Below are 22,497 nucleotides of genomic sequence, written 5' to 3' on the forward strand. Positions count from 1 at the left end.
TATGAAACCGTGCTGACTATCCCGGATTAAACTGAATCTTTCCAAATGGTCATAAATCCTATCTCTCAGGACCCTTTCCATTAATTTACTGACCACCAAAGTAAGACTAACTGACCTATAATTACCAGGGTCACTCCTATTTCCTTTCTTGAAAAGAGGAACAACATTTGCCACTCTCCAGTCCTCTGGCACAATCCCCATGATGTGGGTATGCCGGCGTTGGACTGGCGTAAACACAGTAAAAAGTCTGACAACACCAGGTTTTAGGTTGGACTAAAACCTGGTGTTGTCAGACTTTTTACAATCCCCATGGACAGTGGGGACCCAAAGATCAAAGCTAAAGGCTCCACAATCTCATCCCTTGCCTCCCAAAGTATCCTAGGATGTATCCCATCTGGCCCAGGGGACTTATCCACCCTCAGGTTTTTCAAAATTGCTGATACATCTTCCCTCAGAACCTCTACCTCCTTCATCCGATCAGCCTGCATCACACACTCATCATCAAAAACATGGCCCTTCTCCTTAGTGAACACTGAAGAAAAGAATTCATTCAATGCCTCACCTATCTCGTCTGACTCCATGCACAAGTTCCCACTACTATCCTTGACTGGCCCTAACCTCACTCTGGTCATTCTTTAATTTCCCACATAAGAGTATATAGCCTTGGGGTTTTCTTTAATCTGACCCAAGGACTTCTCATGCCCCCTCCTAGCTCTCCTAAGCCCTTTCTTCAACTCATTCCGAGCTACCTTGCAACACTCAAGTGACCCAACTGAACCTTGTCTTTTCATCCTTACATATGTTTCCTTTTTCCTCTTGACAAGACATTCAAGTGGAGAGAGAGGGCAAGAATGCTCAGAGAGCACAGGAGATGGAGAGAATGGGGTCTTTTGCTGGGGACAATGGTGGAGAATATGCAGAGGGAGAACATTGGGTGCAACTGGGTAAGCAAGGGACAAAGGAGGTATGTGAGAAAGAAGGCAGCATTAAAAGCAAGATCATGCGAAAGGAAGGGGGAAGGAGTATGTGAGAGAAAGGAAAAGAGACAGAGGGCAAGAGAAAGAGAGAGTTGAGACTCAGGCATTTATCAAGCAGCAACTATGCCAAATAGTGACACCACTAGAAATCAATACCTCTTTTACCAACCATAAGTCAGCAAAAAGGAAGGTCTTGGGTTGTCGACATACAATAAATGCCGGCTGCAGTAAAATGCAGATTCACTTCCTTGTGGAGAACTATGGTACTCACCATCTGTGCAGCAATTCCCCCCACGATTCCAGGATCTTTTCAGGACACTCCTTGGATACATCGCCCGTGCCACTTGACAGTTCGTTATCACTGTCTGTAAGGAAGCAGAAAGAGAGGGCATGCTCAGCTCTGTATCATTAAACTCCACGTAAATTTTGAAACCAAGGAAGCTTTAGAATGTCAAGGAGGATGCCGAGAGCACCAGATTCAATGGTTTCTGTATTTGGTACCTGTTGTTGCTACATACAATAATTAATTGCACAAACTTTCCTCAATAAAACCTTTCTTCGACATAGCTGGTACAGTAAGGGCAATTTTACCCCTGCCAGCCTAGCACAAATTGAGTGAGCTCTTCAGATGAGCTGAGAGTCTGACTCGCATCATCTTCCACCCAGTTCAGTTCTAACCTGCAATGCAGACAGAATGCAACTGAATTCAATAAGATGAGATAATCAGGTCTTCTTCTCTATTTTAAAATGGTGGCCTGAGGGAAGCAGAGGTAAAGTCACAGAAAATAAGACCCTACAGGCCCAGATGAATAATTCCAACACTTTGCTTTTAACATCCCCTCCACTCCTAAGAGTCCAAGGAGAGAAGGAGGAATGTTTCGTCCAGGCACCAGAATGGAAGCTTGGGCCTGCACTGACCACAACGTTGCTTGCCCACCACCTTCCACTGGGAACTGTTGCTTCCACTGCCGCCATGACCTCCTGCCTTAATTGTAATAAGACAATATTGGAGAGGCAATATAAACTGACTGTAATTTTCCAAAATTCCCCAGATTTTGGAAAACCACAAACGTAATGCCCCTTTTCAGGAAAGGAAGGAAACTGAGTGCAAGGCAGAATGCTGCAGAGGCTGGAAATTGGAAATAAATAAAAAAGAAAGCCCTAGGAATTGTCAGCAGATCTGCTGGAGAGGGAAATGTTTCAAATCTGATACGATTCTTTTTCATACAGACTTGAAACATTTACTCTGTTTCTCTTAATTGGCAAAGCTGAAAAAAGAAGCTTCCATCTCACTCATGGGGTTTCACACGAATCCATACCCAACAATCTTCTCTGAAAACACTGCTCATAGCTGTGACAGACTCTAGCACAGCAGCTGAAACAATCTGTAACGTTCTAAAACAATCATCAGCCTTCAAGCACCGATATATTCTAATTTCACTTTCCAGCAATTGAATGCCATGACGTTTCAAGTGCTCATCTAAATACTTATTAATTGTTGCGGGTTCTTGCTTCTACCACCCTTTCAGACAGTGAGTTCCAAATTCCCACCTCTCATTGGGTGAAAAAGCTTTTCCTCACATTTCCTATAAACCTCCTGCCCCTTACCTTACATCTACGCCCCCTGGTTATTGACCCTTCTGTTAAAGGGAAAAATTCCTTCCTTTCCACCCTATCTACACTCTTCATAATTCTGTATACCTCAATCAGGTCCCCCTCAGCCTTCTCTGTTCCAAGGAAAACAATCCCAGCCTATTCATTCTCTTTTCATCTCGAAAACTGTCCAGTCCAGGTAACATCCTGATAAATTTCCTCTGCACTCTCTCTAGTGCAATCACATCCAGCATATTGTGTGGTGACCTGAACCGTACTCAGTACTCCAGCTGTGGCCTGATCAGCATTTTATAAAGTTTCATCATAATGACCCTGCTCTTGTGTTTAATGCTTCAGCTAGTAAAGGTAAATATCCCATATTCCCAATGGGTTAGCAATAATAATGCCCTCTCTGGTTGGAGACTATCATTGCCTGGCATTTGTAAACTAATGTTACTTGCCATTGATCAGCCCAAGCCTGGATACTGTCCAGGTTTGCTGCTTTTGGACATGGACTGCTTCTGCATCTGAGGAATCATGAATGTTGTTGAACATAGTGCAGTCTTCAGCGAACATCTCCATTTCTGACCTCATGATGGAGGGAAGGTCATTGATGAAGCAGCTGAAGATGATTGGGCCGAGGACCCTACCCTGATTTACTCTTGGGACTGAGATGATTGACTTCCAACAACCAAACAATCTTCCTTTTGGGCTAGTTATGGCTCCAATCATTGGAGACTTTTCCCCAGTTTTGTTTGGGCTTCAATGCCACACTCAGTCAAATGCTCCCTCACCTCATCTCTTTTGTCCACATTTGAACCAAGACTGTAATAAGGTCAGGGACTGAGTCACCCTGGTGCAACCCAATCTGATTGTCAGTGACCAGGTTATTGCTGAGTAAGTGCCCCATGACAGCACTGCTGATGATCCCTTCCATCCCATTACTCATGATTGAGAGTTAACTGATGGGGAGGTAATTGGATTTGTCTTGCTTTGTGTGCACAGGACATACTGGACAATTTTCCACATTGTCAGGTAGATGCCTGTGTTGAAGCTGTACTGGAACAGTTTGCTACGGGTGCGGTTAGTTCTGGAGTACACATTTTCAGTACTATTTTCAGAATTTGGGATGGCAAGAGGCATGCATTACTGCCTCACAATGCCAGGGATCGGGATTCAATTCCAGCCTTCAGTAACTGTCTCTGTTGAGTTTGTTGCGTGGGCTTCCTCCAGGTGCTCCAGTCCAAAGGCGTGGGACTTGGATTGTTTGGCCATGCTAAATTGCCCCATCGTGTCAGGGGGATTAACAGGATAAACATGTGGAGTTACAGGGATAGGGGCTGGATGGGATTGTTGTTGGTGCAAGCTCAATGGGCCATATGGCCTCATTCTGCACTATAGGAATTCTATGATTCTATTCTATGTTGGGCCCAAAGTCTTTGCAGTACCCAGTATCTTCAACCATTTCTTGGAACTCTTCAGTAGCAGTGAACATTGCAGCATGACTCTTACAGCACAAATACCAGCCCCACTTTAGCCAGCATTGTCTGAAAAAAGATTCCTTTTTTAAACTTGTGGTCTGTAACCAATTGGAAATTTTTAGCTCCATCCTCACTCACACTCCCCCAACCCTCTCTACAAAAATAGTGAATGTTCACTTTGTTACCAGGCTGATAGTAACATTATGCATATGTGCACTAAGAAATTGTTGAGTTCTACAGATGGGTTATGATCAGCAGTCCACAGAGTTGTAATGAAAGAACTCCAGATATGGGACCCTTGTACAGTTCCACTCAGTAGTGATGACTGCATCAAATAACATATTCCAGGGAAAGTGCTGAGTCCTTACTAGTGCTGACTAAGATCTCTTTTCCAAAACACAAGTCAGTGAGGAAAACAATTTGTGCTGCTAGTGAGGGGAAGGTTCACTTGCAGAGATGTCGGCAACTTGTTTTAACTGATTCAAATTTTATTCTACATAAAAGTTTGCTACTCATCTCACACACCAGTTACAATCCATCCAAAATGGAAAGCTCAGAAGATGCTGAAAGCTCCACAGAATTTCAATATTCAATATTTTTCATAATTAACCCTTTTGTTCCTACAACTTATTAATCATAGAACCCTACAGTGCAGAAAGAGGTCCTTCAGCCCATCGAGACTGCACCGACCACAATCCCACCCAGGCCCTACCCCCATATCCCTGCATATTTTACCCACTAGTCCCTCTAACCTAAGCATCCTAGTACACTAAGGGGCAATTTTAGCATGGCCAGTCAACCTAACCCGCACAGCTTTGGACTGTGGGAGGAAACCAGAGCACCTGGAGAAAAGCCACGCAGACACAAGGAGAATGTGCAAACTCCACACAGACAGTGACCCGAGCTGGGAATTGAACCCAGGTCCCTGGAACTGTGAAGCAGCAGAGCTAACCACTGTGCTACCGTGCCGTCCATCAGCTAAATAGGTAAGGAAGGACTTGTAATCAAACTAATTAACCAATGTTCTTTTAATTGCCTAACAAGATTTTTAGTATACAAAATTGAAAAGCAGAGAAGTTAACAAACTTGTATCAAATCTTGATTACATCCAACTTTGCATACTGTGAACACTTCCAGGCACAGGCAGGTGAATAAAATTAATTTGCAGTATAAAACAGGCTCACTGCAAACTGGCAGCTATTTTTCACCCAGGTCTTTATTTTCCATGATTTGGAAAACATTGGCAAGATCTTCAATTTCAAACCATGTGAGAGCAATGTTGAGACCTGGTGAGACCATGAGTGCGAAGCATTGTTCTCAGTCCAAAGATGTGTGGGGTAGGTAGATTGGCCATGCTAAATTGCCCCTTAGTCAGAGGGACTAGCTAGAGTAAATGCGTGGGGTTGTGGGATAGGGACTGGGTGGAACTGTGCTTGGTGCAGACTCGATGGGCTGAATGGCCTCCTTCTGCACTGTAGGGTTCTCTGATTCTATGAACTTCAGTAGATAGAAGACTGGGTGTTGTGAAAAAATAAATCAACTGTCAATTTGCTACAGATCCTGCAGCTGGCAGGACTAATGACCACCATATTCATCAACAGCACGGTCATCATGAAAGATGGAATACAGAAGATCCCTGGTTTGTGATCCCCATGATGTTCATGGGCATCCCTAAACCACATCTAAACAAGCACTGGCAAATGGTAATACCTGATATATAAATGGAAAACTAAAAACTCTCCTGTATGCAATTGTGGTTATTCAAAACAGACCACAGAACACAACTCAATGTCCGACTCATAAATACGAAGGGGGTATTACAGCATTGCACCCTGCAACCAGATCTGTAAAATTATATTTGCTGCTTTGCATCCAGCCATATGAAAGAAGACGACAGCAACTGTGCAGAACCTTGTTGGGACACCTGGAGTACCATGTGCAGTTTAGTTTCCTTAAATGAAGGAGGATACGCTTGTCTTCACAAGAGTGCAATGAGGTTTCAGGAGGCAGATGCTTAGAATGCCTTATTAGAGGTTAAGAGTTAAGAAGAATGAGGTGATCTCATTGAAACATAGGTCAATTTTAACAAGTTTGACAGAGCAAAGCCTGGAGGGTGTTTCCCTCGGCTCTGAAGGGATCTAGAACTAGAGATTATAGTTTAAGAATATGAGTTAGCTACTTGTAGACTGAGACTGTAAACTTGATTGAATGTTTAATTATATTCAGTTGGTAGATATTAACTTATGCTTATATTAAAATATATATGGCAGCACAGTGGCACAGTATTTAGCACTGCTACCTCACAGCAATAGGGACTCAATTCCATTCATGGCTTGAGTCACTATCTGTGCGGAGTTTGCACATTCTCCCAATGTGTGTATGTTTCCTCCGGGTGCACCAGTTTCCTCCCACAGTCTGAAAGACATGCTGGTTAGGTCACTGGTCATCCTAAATTCTCTGTGTACCCAAACAGCTGCTGGAGTTTGATGACTAGGGGATTTTCACAGTAACTTCACTGCAGGCTAATGTTAGCCTACTTGTGACACAAACAAGTAAAACTTTAAAAAGCATAAGATATGTAGGTAGCAGACAGAGGCAATGGTGATATGGTGGGAATGTTACCAAACTAGTAACCCAGAGGCCCAGGCTAATGCCAGAAGACATGAGTTCAGATCCTACCACTGCTTCTGGAGGATTTTAAATTCAACTAATAAATCTAGAATATAAAGCTCATCTCAATAATGGTGACCATAGATTGTCTGATTCACTAATGTCTTTTCGGGAAGGAAATCTGTCATCCTTATTAGGCAATTAAGGATGCAACAAATGTTGTCCCTATTAGCAAACCCACATCCTTAAAAACAAGGGTTTAAAAAAAGACTTAAACCATGATTGTTGGGTTCGGAGGTAAATGCTTGTCATGCGTCTCCGTAAATAAAAGCTTATAAAATGTGTAAAGATTAGTCCCCATTTCGCTCCTTCATTGTCTGGCCACTTGGAAAGAAGGGATGATAACTTTCTGCACTTAAACCTTTGGAATTCTTTATCTCAGAAAGCAGTGGATGCTTCAGCTTTTTGGATGCTAAGATTCTTAAGAGGTATGGAGAGAGTGCAGGATAGTGTAGCTGAAGTAGGCCAGCTATAACACTGAAACAGCATAGTCAACTGGCCTAGTCCTGCTCCTATTCCTCATGTTCTTATGTATTGTAAAACATTACAGGTGGAGGATTGGGGAGGTGCATGACATGGGGAAAAAGGAGAGAAAGGTTCAATAATTTAGAAAGGAAAGACCACAACTGGGGCATTGCTAGCAGTTTTGGCCTCCCTACTTAAGAAAGGACTGAGTCAGCATGGCTTCATCAAAGGGAGGTCATGGCTGACAAATATGTTAAGAGTTCTTTGAGGAGGTAACAAGTAAGTTAGATAAAGTAGAACTGGTGGATGTGATCTATTTAGATTTCCAGAAGGCCTTTGACAAGGTGCTGCATAGGAGACTGTTAAGTAAGAGCCCATGGAGTTAAGGATAAGATACTGGCATGAATAGAGCATTGGCTGACTGGCAGAAGGCAGAGAGTGGGGATAAAGAGGTCTTTTTCAGGATGGCAGCCAGTAACTAGTGATGTGCCTCAGGGGTCGGTACTAGGGCCACAATTTTTCACAATATACATTAACGATTTGGAAGAAGTTGTTAAGTTTGCAGATAATACAAAAATATGTAGAGGAATGGGTAGTTTTGAGGAAGCCCGGGGAGGTGGGGGTGGGGAGTGTGGCTGCTGAAGGACTTGGACAGGTTAGGAGAGTGGGCAAAGAAGTGGCATATGAATAAAATGGAAAAGTGTGGGTTATGCACTTTGGAAAGAGATATGGAGGCATAAACTACTTTTTAAATGGGGAAATGCTTAGGAAATCAGAAGCACAAAGGGACTTGGAACTCCTTATTCATATTCTCTGAAGGTTAACGTGTAGGTTCAGTCAGCAGTTGGGAAAGCAAATGCAATGCTGGCATCATGTCGAGAGAGCTCGAATACAAGAGCAGGGGTGTACTTCTGAGACTGTACAAGGCTCTGGTCAGACCCCATTTGGAGTATTGTGAGCAGGTTTGGGCCCCATTATCTAAGATAGGATGTGCTGGCCTTGGAAAGGATCCAGAGGAGATTCGCAAGAATGATTCCTGAAATGAACAGCTTGTCATATGAGGAACGATTGAGGACTCTTGGTCTGTACTCATTGGAGTTTAGAAGGATGAGGGGGGATCTTATTGAAACTTACAGGATACTGCATGGCCTGGATTCAGTGGACGTGGAGAGGATGTTTCCACTGGTAGGAAAAACCACAACCAGAGGGCACAACCTCAGACTAAAAGGACGATCCTTTAAAACAGAGATGAGGAGGAATTTCTTCAGCCAGAGAGTGGTGAACCTGTGGAACTCTGCCACAAAAGGCTGTGGAGGCCAGGTCATTGAGTGTCTTTAAGAGAGAGATAGATAGGTTCTTGATTAATCAAGGGGGTAAGGGGTTATGGGGAAAAGACAGGAGAATGGGGATGAGAAAAATATCAGCCATGATTGAATGGCAGAGCAGGCTCGATGGGCCAAGTAGCCTAATCCTGCTCCTACGTCTTATGGTTTTATGATATACCTACCAAAGAGGAGTGCAGCAGCGGTTCACCAGGCTGATACTGGGGTTGATGGGGCTGTCCTATGAGGAGAGATCAGTTTGACTGGGCCTGTATTCACTAAAGGATGAAAAGAGATCTGATTGAAATATGTAAAATTCTAACAGGGCTGGACAGACTAGATGCAGGGAGTATGTTTTCCCTGGTTGGGGAATCTGGAACCAAGGGACATGGTCTCAGGATACAGGGTAGACTATTTAGGTTGTGAAACATTTCACTCAAAAGATGGTGAATCTGTCGAACTCTCTACCATGAAGGCTGTGGAGGCCAAGTCACTGAATGTATTCAAGAAAGGGATAGATAATTTTTTTTATTTTAATAGCATCTCAGGGCATAGAGAGAAAGCAGGAAAATGGCACCGAGATCAAGGATCTGCCACAATCTGACTGAATGGCAGAGCAGGGCTCAAGGAGCCAAATGGGCTACTCCTAGGTTCTACGAAAATTAGTTCATGTTGGCCAATTGTGTTTGTAATAAAAGGTAAAGTCACCACTGTCCCAGATGACCATAGGCTCCCCTTTAGGGGGAGAGCTGACTGTTACTGATTTAATCTGAGGATCACCATACCTCAGGCTAGGGGCAAGGTTGAAAAGCCCAGCCTTAATGAATAACCACAGGAATTGAACCTGCACTGTTGGCATCGCTCTGCATCACGAACCAGCTGTCCTGCCAATTCAGCTAAGCCATTTGTAATAATAGACTGCTGTTTATATTCCTTAACACAATTCATCTTTTCACAAAGCATCACCTCCTTTTTCTCTTGAAGGCTCAATACTAAAAAGAAATATTTACGTCCTATATACAGGTTACTGTTCTGAAATGTGTCCAGATGTTAGATAACATTACCCAGTTACTCATTGTTTGACCTTGCTTGACTGCTTCTGCCTTTGTTAAAGAGCTAGAAATGGAGCCCCCTTGTAATCTCAAGCACCCTCTCAGCCTGCAGAAGAAAAGATGCTATTAACTGATTTCATTTGCAAGCACCGAGTTGTGATTGCTTTGCAGATTGCTATCAGTATTTGGGAAATGAGCCCGCTCGCTGATCATGCAGTTCTTTCATCCAAGATTGAATCTGACAGCATGCAGAATGAATTTACTCAGAGCTGTGTCTGATATAGAAAATGAAAATCTCATAATATAAGCACGTGGAAGAAGACCGAGTAATCTGTTCAATACACAGGATCCGAATTTCTTCATGATATATCATCTAAATGCAAACTGGATCATTAAATCAATTGCCTGGTGGATGTATCTATATAATTGGGTGCAGATTGGGCACTGCTAGTGAAAATTAAACCAGCCAATTAAGAAGTCAACTGTCCAGGTTTGCCAAATAGTGACAGAATAGCCAGTTTCAGTTCATCATGTGTGTCACACCCTGCTAATTTCAATCCTTTTCAAATCAGAGACACATACTGTTTGAGAATGAATCACTTGGCCTGTTGAAACTATAGTCTGTGTTACCCTAGGCTTCAGAATTAGACTGCCTTTGTCCTTTGCATGTGGTGCATGAGAGATATTTAGGAGTGTAGTCACTGGTATAGTGAAATGATAGTGAGCAGCTGCTGATCCAAGAGGAAATCCAGAGGCCAAGAGCTGTCATCAAACTTGAGCATTTTGAACTTTGTACCATGATAGCCATAACACAACATTTAAATCAGTCAATGAATGAGTAGCCAGTAAAAGGCTCTCATGATATAAACTGTGGTTTCTTGATATGCAAGAGATGAGCACCCTATTAGTTTATAAATAGTAAAAATGCTTGGACATCAGGTATTTGGTGGCAAATTATGTGCTTTTGGAAAAATAAAGACTGATTTTTCATTTTATAAGAAACAAGAAATACAAATTCATATTCAAGTCTGATGCATTGTTAATGAATTTGTAAATGAGTGCACGCAGGACTATTGTTTAAGATCAGGAGAGTGAGATTAATTGGATAGGTCTTTCAACTGGTTGGTGCAGGCATGATGGGCCATTTAGTCTTCTGTGTTTTGTATGATTCTGTCTTTCCAATATGAGTGCAGGGAGGGGTAGAAACTAAAGCCAAACCAAGACAAAGTTCACCTAGCAACTGCAGCAGACCTTGGTGAGCAGTCTTCAGGAATGGGGGTTTCCTCTGACTTAAATCATATCCACATGTCAGAACATCAACAGGGAGAATACCTTTGGCAGAAACTCGAAGCAAAGAAGAAATATATGGAAAGAGAGCAAGTTCCTTGTAAAAGGTCACTCCGTTGTCAGCCGTTGAGGGGAATCAGGAAGTGCAAGCCATGTGCGACTGGTAGAAGCTCAATAAACTGATCCAACATGAGACTGTGGAGCAGCATGCAGATAGGTGGATCAGAAACAGCAGGCTAATGAGCTACTGCAATGTTAATAGCTAATTTCCAGCAGGTAGAGCCAGCTACATATGGCAGACTGCCCAAAGCGGGGTAGGTAGGAGCAGCACAATGTCAATGAATGCTGCAGCGATTAAGTTTTTGGAGTGAGGATCATATCATTCAAAGAGCCAGTGGTAGTGGTGAAGATTTTGCAAAAGATATGCTGGCTCAATTTTTAAAAAACTCAGTAACCAAAAAAACATTTTGGAGTGTCATGGAGATACTATAAAATTGTAAATCCTATTTTCTTTGAAGGATTAATTAGATTTGAGCACTCTATTCCTGTTTCATGGATAATACTTCTGAATCACATTGTTAGTTAATTCACTTTGTCAGATAAATACATTAGGGGTGTGAAACAAAAACATACATTGCCAAATTGGCTTTAAAATATCAATTGAAAACCCAGATTTTTGGATACTGTAACAGCTAGCATATCTCTATTTTTTTCTTTCCTTTACAGTGTGTGGGCATCGTTGACAAGGTCAGCATTTATTGCTCATCTCTCATTGGAAGGTGGTTGTGAGCTGCATTCTTGAACTGCTGCAGTCCATATGTTGTAGGTCCATCCACACCTAGTACTGTTCGGGAGAGAACGCAAGGATTTTGAATCAGCAAAGGAACAGCAAGATGTTTTCAAGTCAGGATGGTGAGCAGCTTGACCAGGAACTTGTAAGTGGTGGTGTTCCCTTGCATCTGCTCACCTTGTCCTTGTAGGTAGTAGAGTTGAGAGTTTGGAAGGTACTTTTAAGTGAGCCTTGGCAAGTTGCTGCAGTGTATCTGTAGATAGTACACACTGCAGCCACTGCGTGTCAGCAGTGGAGCGAGTGGATGTTTAAGTTGGTGGATGCAGTGCCAATCAAGAGGGTCACTTTGTCATGGATGGTGCCAGCTTTTTGAATGTTATTAGAACTGCATTCAATTGAAGATTATTCCATCCTGACCTGTGCTTTGCAGATGATTCACAGGCTTTGGGGAGTCAGAAGGTGAGTTACTTGTTTCAGAATTCCCACCCTTTGCCCTACTCCTGTAGCCACATTATTTATATGGTTTATCCAGTGCAGTTTCTGATCAATGGTAACCCTCAGGATGTTGATAGTAAGGGATCCAACAGTGGTAATACTGAATGTCAAGGAGATGGTTAGATTCTCTCTTGTTGGAAATGATCATTGCCCAGCACTTATCTGGTGTGACGGTTAAATATCACTCATTAGCCCAAGCCTCAAAACCTTAAAGCCTCTAGATCTTGCTGCCTATTGGCAAGGAATCTGGTTTTAACAGATTGGCATTTTTAAACTGTTGGCTTAAAGATGACAAGGCTGTCATGTTAAATGTTGATGGAAGTCATTGAACTTTCATATTGCATGCAAGTGTTGCAACCTACTATGTGTGCTGTACAGTATGAGCCAGAATTTGTTGAAGTATAACAAAAAGACTATCAACACCTGCATTATTTGTGAAACTGGCAAGAATTTCTGGCATCAAGCATGGTAATCTGGGGTTTGATGTCAAAGATTCCCTGCTCCTTCATAGAATGCTCTCTCGTCTTCTTTATCAATGGAACACACACAAAAATTGCTCTTAAGACAAACTTAAACTGCTTTTATTGCACTAAAGATGAATTAAAAGCTTGTTCAATATGGAATAACTGAACTTTTAACAGAATAGTAAGAAAGAACATAAGAAATAGGAGCAGGAGTAGGCCATCTAGCCCTTCGAGCCTGCCCCGCCATTCAATAAGATCATGGCTGATCTGAAATGGATCAGTTCCACTTTCCCGCTTTCTCCCCATTACCCTTAATTCCCTTGTCTGTCAAAAACCTATCTACCGGTGACTTAAATATATTTAGCGAGGTAGCCTCCACCACTTCAACAGGCAGAGAATTCCAGAGATTCACCACCCTTTGAGTGAAGAAGTTCCTCCTCAACTCTGATCTAAACTGCCCCCGTCCCCCCTTATCTTGAGGCTGTGTCCTCTAGTCCTGCTATCCTTTCTAAGCGGAAAGAATCTCTCTACCTCTACCCTATCCATCCCTTTCATTATCTTATACGTCTCTATAAGATCCCCTCTCATCCTTCTAAACTCAACGAGTACAGACCCAGTCTATTTAGTCTCTCTTCAGAGTCCAACCCCCTCATCTCCGGTATCAGCCTAGTGAACCTCCTCTGCACTCCCTCCAAGGCCAAAATATCCTTGCGCAAGTGCAGCAACCAAAACTGCACACAGTACTCCAGCGGCAGCCTCACCAGTGCCCTGTACAGTTGCAGCAAGACCTCCCTGCTTTTATATTCTATCCCCCTCACTATAAAGGCCAGTAAGATAAATTTAAAAATATCTATGGCCCTGAAAAAATAATTTTACAAGTATGGAATTGCATTCCCTCTGAAGAAAATTTTGAAATATATATTCAACAAAAGTTGTGCATTTCTGTTTAAGTTTTTCCCTTAAGCCCATGTGCATGCCCCAATCTTCATTTTGCTCTTGGCACAATTATTTAAATGTAACTTATATATCCTGCTTTGTCATCTATGAGCATTCTTCACAATGTCTAATTTATCATTTCCCATTCTGCTTGCCTTGTTCACAAATGCACAGATTCTCCCATAGTTTTAATTTGATATCTTCTGTCATTGGAGTAGTGGAAGTCTGCACACCACTAATAACGTGCGTGTAGCTTTTTCAAGGTAAACAGCAAATTTCTTCATCACTGACCACAAAAGCTGGGCCAACATATCTGCAACAATAAATTACTCATTTGTTACGGAAAGGTTAAAACTATCAGGAATGATTGGACAGACCAGGGCACTTAACACCAAAAAACAGCTAAGGGATGAACAATTAGAGTCTGGAAAAAATTTTGATTTGGTGACACTGAATCAGAATGTCCTAAGTTCATCCACTGCTGTACTAGTCCAACTTGACCTCTCAGGCAGGCATAATATGTCCCACAGAGCTATCTGAAGAAGAGATGAGTAGTTTTCTCTAAATGCCAACTTTCACTCCAAAGCCATTAGCTCTAAAACCGAATGAACTGGCTATTTATCTCGCTGTTGTTTGCGAGACCTTGCTGCATGAAAAAGTGACACTCAATACGATAACAGCTCAAAAGTAATTCAATAGCTTTGAGACAACCAGCCGATGTGAAAGATGGGCATTTGTTCAGCCACTGGTGGAGAAAGCGTGATTAAAGAACACAGAGGTGCAGCAAGCATGTTTTCAATGTATGAAAGACAGACTTCCCAGTTCAAAGACAGTACAAGTTTCTTATTGGAAATTCAAATACCCAGTTTTGTGCGTCTTCATCTCAATTTTTAAACTTAGGGTTTTAAAAATGGGGAGAAAATCAAGGGGAAGAAAATCTAGACCCAAAAACCCGGTAAATTTGGAGAAAAATCGGGGAGGGGGGCGGGGGGATGAATAATGTAATATTTCAAAAATGAACATCTTCCTTAAACAAACTTATCAATTTTTTTGCAATGACAGAGTAGACACTGGTAATGCAATAGATGTAATATATCTGGATTTTTAAAGGGCCTTTGATAAAATGCCCCAGAACAGACTAATGAATAAGGGCAGAGAATGTACAGTCAGAGGACAAGTGACAGAATGGATTGCTAGCTGGCTTTAAGACACAAAGCACAGAGTGGGAGTAAAGGGTCATTATTCCGAGTGACACGAGATGGGAAGTGGAATTCCGCAAGGATCAGTGCTGGGAACACTACTTTCCACAATTTACATTTGCTATTTAGACTCTGAAGCAGAACAACATATTTTTTAAATTTGCAGATGACACCAAGTGGAGGTTGGGTTAGACAGCACTGAGGACGACGGTAGCAAATTAGAGGTAGACCGATTGCGAAAGACAGGAACACAGATGTGAGGTAGTCCATTCTGACAGGAAGGATAGTGAGATCATCTATTATTTGGAAGGTGCATGTCTAGGTGGACACTTAGCTAAGTAGAGGGACAAAGGGATCTCAGAATACAAATGCATCAATCACTAAAAAGTGCGCCATATAAAATGTTTTTTCTCTATTTCTAGAAGGACAGATTGCGAAGTACGAAAGTTATGCTGAATCTGAATCAAACCTTGGTTAGACCACCATACTGGTTACCAAAAGAATATAGAGGGTTCTGAGGGATGCAGACAGGATTTACAATGATGGTACCAGAAATGTGTGGGTTTATACATCAGAAAAGGATTGATGGGCTGGGTGTCACTTTTAAAAAAGGCTGAGGAGTGATCCAATCAAGGTCTTTAGAATTCTGAAAGTTTTTTTTTTACAGAGGGGATACAGATGGAACGTTTCCTGCAAGAGGCTAATTAGAGAGCATAATTATAAAATAGTCACCAAGAAATCCAATGGGAAATTCAGGAAAAAAACTTTTTTATCCAAAGAGTGGTGAGAATGTGAGACTCGTTCCCGCAGGGAGTAGTTGAAGTGAATAGCATACATGTATTTAAGTGAAAAATTAATAAGCACATGAGGGAGCAGTGCATCGACATGGAGGGTTATGAAAATGGATTTAGATGAGAAAAGATGGGAGAAGACTTGAGTGGAGCATAAACACTAGTATGGACTGAATAACCTGCTTCTGTGTTGTATATCCAATATTGGGAGTCAGTAAGCTCAGATGCTGGTTTGTGATGTGGAGTGACACCAGCAGCGCTGTACCAGCTGAGGTTATTCCTGAAGGCCCCACCCTCTCAGCCTTGGCCCTCACCCGAGTGTGGTGTTCCTCAGGTTAAAATCATAACCTGCCAACGTACGGCCATCTGGGACTATGGTGATACTTACATTTATACCAGTCTCAGGACTGGTATTTGATAAGAAATCAACAGAAATACCATTTTTTTTAAGTACATGAGGAAATCAGTTATTAACCAATTCACTTTCCAGAACAAAGTAATAAACCAGTGAAATTCCTATTCTGATTAGCTTTCACACTAAATCAACAAACCTTCAGTGTTGACTTAATTCAATTTTATTCAAATAATCGAAACTATCCAATCTTAATTTTCTAATGATTGCATCAAAGAACAACAACAAAGAACAAAGAACAACCCAGCATGGGAAACAGGCCCTTCGGCCCAACAAGCCCGCGCCGCCGCATCACCCTACACCTATTCTACCCTGCGTATCTACAAATAGAACCCCTGACTTAGCCAGACTCAGGGGAGAATAGTGTCAATCTGGTAAAACCAATCAGCCTAAGAGCACATCTTTGGGGTGTGGGAGGAAACCGGAGCGCCCGGAGGAAACCCACGCAACCACAGGGAGAATGCACAAACTCCCACAGACACAGGCCCAAATCCATGTATCTGCACAGCTAGCAGTGCTAGTCACCGAGCTGTTGCGGCGCCCGTCTACCGGTCCAGGATCAAGCACACACACCGACACGAAGTACTAGGCCACTCCCGGAACTTCCAGGAGCAGCCCACGCACAACCCACCGTGTGCATGCCCCTCGTTTGACAACGAGGTGGACCTCCACCTGCGGAGTGAAAAGACAAAAACGTTAATCACAAGCCTGCGTTTCCGGTGTCTCCCGAGGTTCTAACCCTTATTCAATAACCCCTACCATAACCCTCCATCCTCGTTTCACTCATGTGCCTATCTAACTGAACCTTAAACGAGTCCAACGTTCCCGCCTCCACCACCCCACTCGGTAGCGTGTTCCATACCCCCACTACTCTCTGCATAAAGAACCTTCCTCTCATATCCAAATTATACCTCTCCCCCCTCACCCTTAAATCATGTCCTCTTGTATTCGTAACCAATCTAGGGAGCAGTCTCTCACTATTGACCCTGTCTATTCCCTTCAGTATCTTATATACCTCTATCATGTCACCCCTCAATCTCCGTCTTTCCAAAGAGAACAGTCCCAGTTTGTCCAACCTTTCCTCGTAACCCAACCCCTCCATGCCAGGCAACATCCTGGTAAACCTCCTCTGCACCCTTTCCAGAGCCTCCACGTCCTTCCGGTAGTAAGGTGACCAGAACTGGACGCAGTACTCCAAATGCGGTCTAACCAACGTTCTATACAACTGAAGCATTAGACGGCAGCTTTTAAACTCTATACCTCTTCCTATAAAGGCTAGCATTCCATAAGCCTTCCCGACAACTTTCTCCACTTGTGTCACAACCTTCATGGATTTGTGAACCTGCACTCCCAGGTCCCTCTGTGTTTCTATACTCCTAATTTGTCTACCTTTAATCACATAGCTCCTCTCTACATTATTCCTTCCAAAATGCATCACCTCGCATTTGTCAGGATTAAATTCCATCTGCCACCTATCTGCCCAATGCACCAACCTATCTATATCCTGTTGTATCACCTGACAATCCACTTCAGTACCCGCCAACCCTGCTATCTTGGTGTCATCAGCAAACTTGCTGATCACACCACCTACGCTCTCTTCCAAGTCATTTATGTAGACTACAAAGAGAGGGGTCCCAGTACCGAGCCCTGCGGCACACCACTGGTCACTGGCCTCCAGCTGGACAAAGTCCCCTCCACAACTACCCTCTGTCTCCTATTGCCCAGCCAGTTCTCAATCCACCTAGCTACCTGACCCCATATCCCATGCGCCTTAACCTTTTCTACCAGCCTACCATGAGGGACTTTGTCAAACGCCTTACTGAAATCCATACAGATGACATCAACGGCTTGCCCATCGTCAACCGTTTTTGTCACCTCCTCAAAGAATTCCACCAGATTCGTAAGGCAAGACCTCCCTCTAACAAAGCCATGTTGCGTATCCCCAATCAGACCGCAACGCTCCAAATGCTTATACATCCTACCCCTAAGTACTTTTTCCATTAATTTCCCTACCACCGATGTCAAACTCACCGGCCTATAATTCCCAGGGTTATCCCTACTACCTTTTTTGAACAGCGGTACCACATTTGCCACCCTCCAGTCTTCTGGGACCTCACCTGTGTCCAAAGAAGAGACAAAGATTTGCGCCAGAGGCCCAGCAATTTCATCTTTCACCTCCCTAAGCAGCCTGGGATAAATACCATCAGGCCCCGGAGCTTTATCCATCCTTACGCTACCTAAAAGCCCTAGCACTTCCTCCCTCGTGATAGATATTTCCTGCAGCTGATCCTCAGCTCCCTCTAACAGACCGCACGATTCCGAACGCCTCTCCTTCGTGAATACCGACGCAAAGTATTCATTCAGGAGCTCCCCCATTCCCTCCGACTCAATACATAACTCCCCGCTTTTGTCCCTAAGAGGACCAATTTTCCCTCTAACTACTCTCTTGCTCCTAATATAGGAATAAAATGCCTTTGGATTCTCCTTAATCCTACCAGCCAAAGCCATTTCATGCCCTCTCTTCTCCCTTCTAATTCCCCTTTTTAGCTCCCTCCTACTCTCTCTATATTCCTCCAGCGCACTCTCCGTACCCAGTCGTTTCGACCTAACATACGCCTCCCTCTTCTTCCTGACCAAGTCTTCGATACCCCCTGTAATCCACGGCTCTCTAATCCTACCTTTCCCATCGACAAACCTCATGCCTATAATGGGTCAAATTTGCCTTACTAATGGAAGAAAATGTTATATGTCCATGGCTTCTCGCCTTTCCTTTGTCATTTAATTGTCCTTTTGGCTGCCCCCGTTTTTCATCTAGCTTCCTGCTCACAAAGGTCGATGCAGAAGTCATCGCCGGTCAGAGTTTAATGTCAAAGATTTAATCAACAACTAACCTGACAATAAGGAGAAGGTGGTAAGTGGGGGTGAGATTTAGGAGCTAGGAAACACATTTTTTAAAATCTTCTGCTTACTGTTCACAGCCAGCCAGGTTAAAAGTTGTACGATGGATGGGTCTGCAACTCCAAGTCACAGAGAGGACCAAGTTATCAGGAATGGGAAATGGTCATCGCAACAGCAGCGGCAGGAGGTAACATTGCACAGACGCACAGTTGGGGAGTGGGTCAGATAACAGTTTGAAAATTAACTTGATATGCCAGAGGGGGATGCTCCTCCTGATCCACAAGCAGTGCAGTAAAGGCACTTTGTTAATGCATTCAGCCTTTCACATCTCTGGTGGGGATGGCACAGTAGCTAGCACTGCTTCCTCACAGCTCGAGGGTTCAATACCCAGCTTGGGTCACTGCCTGTGTGGAGTTCGCACATTCTCCCCGTTTCTGTGTGTTTCATCTGGCTGCTCTGGTTTCCTCCCACAGTCCAAAGATATGCGGTTAGGTGCGTCCCAAGATGCGTAGGCTTGAGGAATTAGCGGGGTAAGCATGTGGAGTTACAGGAAAAGGGCCTGGATGGGATTATTGTCAGTGCAGACTCGATGAATCGAATGGCCCCCTCCTGCACTGTAGGGCTTACTATGATTTCTCTCGTTTGTTGATGGGTTTCCCTGAATGGGGTTGAGGTGGCGGGCGGGGAGAGGGAGGAGGGCGGGGAGAGGGATTTACTTGACGAAAATTTTAGGCTGGACTTTCCATTTCCAACTGGCCCATTTCTGTGTTTAGTTTTGGCAAACTTCAGGCCTATCTTGAACGTGTTTATTGGGGTAAAAATGATCATTTCAGGGTTTTAAAAATTACCTTTCTCAATACTGAACCACGAGCTGATAATGAGATACAGAATTATATATTTTTTGCAGTTAGCTTTGTCTAAAATATGAAATAAAATCAATGAATACTGACAACTTTTACATTACAAATAAATCACGTCAACTTGTCAAACAACAGGTTTATTTTTGACATTGTGCAAAGTGTTGTGTTTCTGCTTTCCCACTTTTGAACTGGATAAGAAGTTGAACACTGAAGTATGTCAAACATTTTCACACCGCAAGGACACAGGGTAGTAATGCTATAGACTGAGGGAACTTAATGCAGTACTTTGTATCCACTTTCAGAGCAACAGTCCTCTTCAGCACATTTGCAGAGTGCCAACTCCATTCAGTGGTGTGCTTTACTTCCTACCAGTCACAAAAAATACGAACGAACCCAAACCACCCAACACTGCATGACATAATAGAAGGCCCCCCTCACACAAAACTGTCAGTTTGTGCCAGCATCAGCTGCAACCATCCGAAAGGAATTCACGTAGATGAGAAGCTGCCTTTTGGAAACAGTTGGATCATTTGTATTGTGAACGTCATAGGGATATATTCACTGGTTGTAGCCTCAACAGGTGGGATGCTCCGTATCACTTGGGGTTGTCACCCGTTCATTGCCTTTGCAGAAAGGCTTTGAAAACTGCCTTCCACGATGTGCTCAAGAACTCCAGGGACAGTCCCAAATGTATGGGAAAACTGATGTGTATAAGCATATTCAGATCCCAGTAGAATATGGTATCAATTACAGGGCTCATGTTTTCCATCACAACCTTTCACTGTAAAAGAAAAAGTATGTTCTTTACTTCAGTGTTGATGTGAGCCTCAAAGTATTTACATTTGTAGCTTCATGACGGAGCTGAAAATATGGTTAAGGAACGTCAAACCCCAATGAGTATTCAACAGCTGTGGTTATTGAGTATCAGCTACTTCAGTCACTGCCAGTAATCACTGGAATTCATGATGACTGCATGACAAAAAACGTCTTGCACTTCAGTTCCCTCAAACTCGCATGCCGGTTGAATTGAATTGAAAAGTTTTTGAGCATTTAAGAGCAGTTGACTGCATTTTCAGCAAAGTCAGTGGAAAAGAACAGCACTGGCTTAAGAGAGAACAGCTGGCTCTGGGCTTCACATTTATCAGCTTTAAATGTAATTGGTCATTCCAATGTTAACTTTAATAACCTATCCCCCACGCAATCTTTTTGAAATGACTGTATTTAACATCTTCAGTAATAGACATGCAGCAGAAGTCTTCACCCTTTCAACTGTCGTATGTTGCCTGTCCTCAGCTCAGCTGTAGAAGGTAGAACGGACTACAAGAGCAGGATCAGTGTGGTATATCCTGCTGTTACTTCCACTGGAAGAAGTCTCACTACACCAGGTTGAAGTCCAACAGGTTTATTCAGTAGTAAACAACATAAGCTTTCGGAATGCTGTTCCTTCGTCAGGTGAGTGGAGAGTACTGATCAGAAATAGGGCATATAAAGGCACACACAGCTTACAGAATACTGATTAGAATGTGAGTCTTTACAACTAACCTGCTATTCAAGTCTTAAAGGTGCAGACAATGTGAGTGGATTTAGCATTAAGCATAGGTTAAAGATATGTGTATTGTCTCCAGACAGGACAGTAAGTGAGATGTTGCAAGTTCAGGCAAGTCAGCCTCAACTGGGATCTTGGGTTCATGTCACACTGTCTGTAACCCCCATGACTTGCCTGGGCTTGCAACATCTCACTTCCTGTCCTGTCTGGAGACAATGAACATCTCTTTAACCTATGCTTAATGCTATCTCCACTCACATTGTCTGTACCTTTAAGACTTGAATAGCAAATTAGCTGTGAAGACTCGCATCCTAATCAGTATTCTGTAAACTGTGTGTGCCTTTATATGCCCTGTTTCTGATCAGAACTCTCCACTCACCTGATGAAGGAACAGCATCAGGAAGCTTAGTGGCGTTTACTATCAAATAAACCTGTTGGACTTTAACCTGGTGTTGTAAGACTTCTTACTGTGTTTACCCCAGTCCAACGTCGGCATCTCCACATCATGGTTACTTCAACTGGGCAAGGAGCTCACAGAGGCTTCCTTAGAACTCATGAAATACGATAATTACTTAAAGCTCAAGGAGCTATTTTGTGTAGGTCAGATACAAAAAGAACAGAAGACAAAGATCAAATGCAGGGAACCCTGTTATGAGGCTGGGATGTAGCTGAAAATCAACAGAGGCGGTCATATTTAAAGATAATGAGGATTTACACCTTTGATGGCAATTTTTTTTTGAAGGGAGAGCACAATAACAATTTCAACATCAACTGCATTTATATAGCAGCTTTAACTGCAAAACATCCCAAAGTGCTGCATGGGAAAATCAATAAAATCTGACACCAAGCCACAAAGAGATAGATTTTAAGGAGCATCTTAAAAGAGGAGAGCACAAAGGCAAAATGTTTTAGAAAGAGAATTCCAAAGCTTAGGGTCTGCTTCAGCTTATACACTGAAGGCACAATCACCACTGGTGAAATGATTAAAATAGGAGGTGGTCAGAAATGGAGGACTGCGAGATCTGGGAAGTTTGTAAGGCTGGAAGCAATAACAGAAAGGGGCAAGGCCATAGAGGGATTTAAACACATTGAGATTATTTAAATCAAGGTGCTGCCAGAAAAGTAGGCAATATAGGTCAGCAAACACAGAGGTGATGGGGAGTTGGTGTGATGAGGCAAGTGTTTGGATTGAGTTCAATATTTAGGGTGGATGCAAGGCAGAAACCAACCAGAATAGAGCCAACGTTTTGCATCTGTAT

General features: G+C 42.9%; 1 protein-coding gene across 4 annotated transcripts in view; it reads right to left on the minus strand.

Annotated features, from left to right (window-relative positions):
- Window positions 1–22,497, minus strand: part of rabgap1l (RAB GTPase activating protein 1-like) — a 462,369-nt gene that overhangs the window by 287,368 nt on the left and 152,504 nt on the right. For all 4 annotated transcript variants that reach the window (XM_080196010.1, XM_080196008.1, XM_080196011.1 and 1 more), the window contains one exon: window positions 1,249–1,342. In XM_080196010.1, coding sequence (XP_080052136.1) covers window positions 1,249–1,342 — 94 coding nt within the window. The remainder of the gene's footprint in view (window positions 1–1,248; window positions 1,343–22,497) is intronic.

The sequence above is a fragment of the Carcharhinus amblyrhynchos genome, chromosome 9 (genome assembly GCF_965287045.1).
Source record: "Carcharhinus amblyrhynchos chromosome 9, sCarAmb.v2.hapA, whole genome shotgun sequence".
Taxonomy (NCBI): Eukaryota; Metazoa; Chordata; class Chondrichthyes; order Carcharhiniformes; family Carcharhinidae; genus Carcharhinus; species Carcharhinus amblyrhynchos.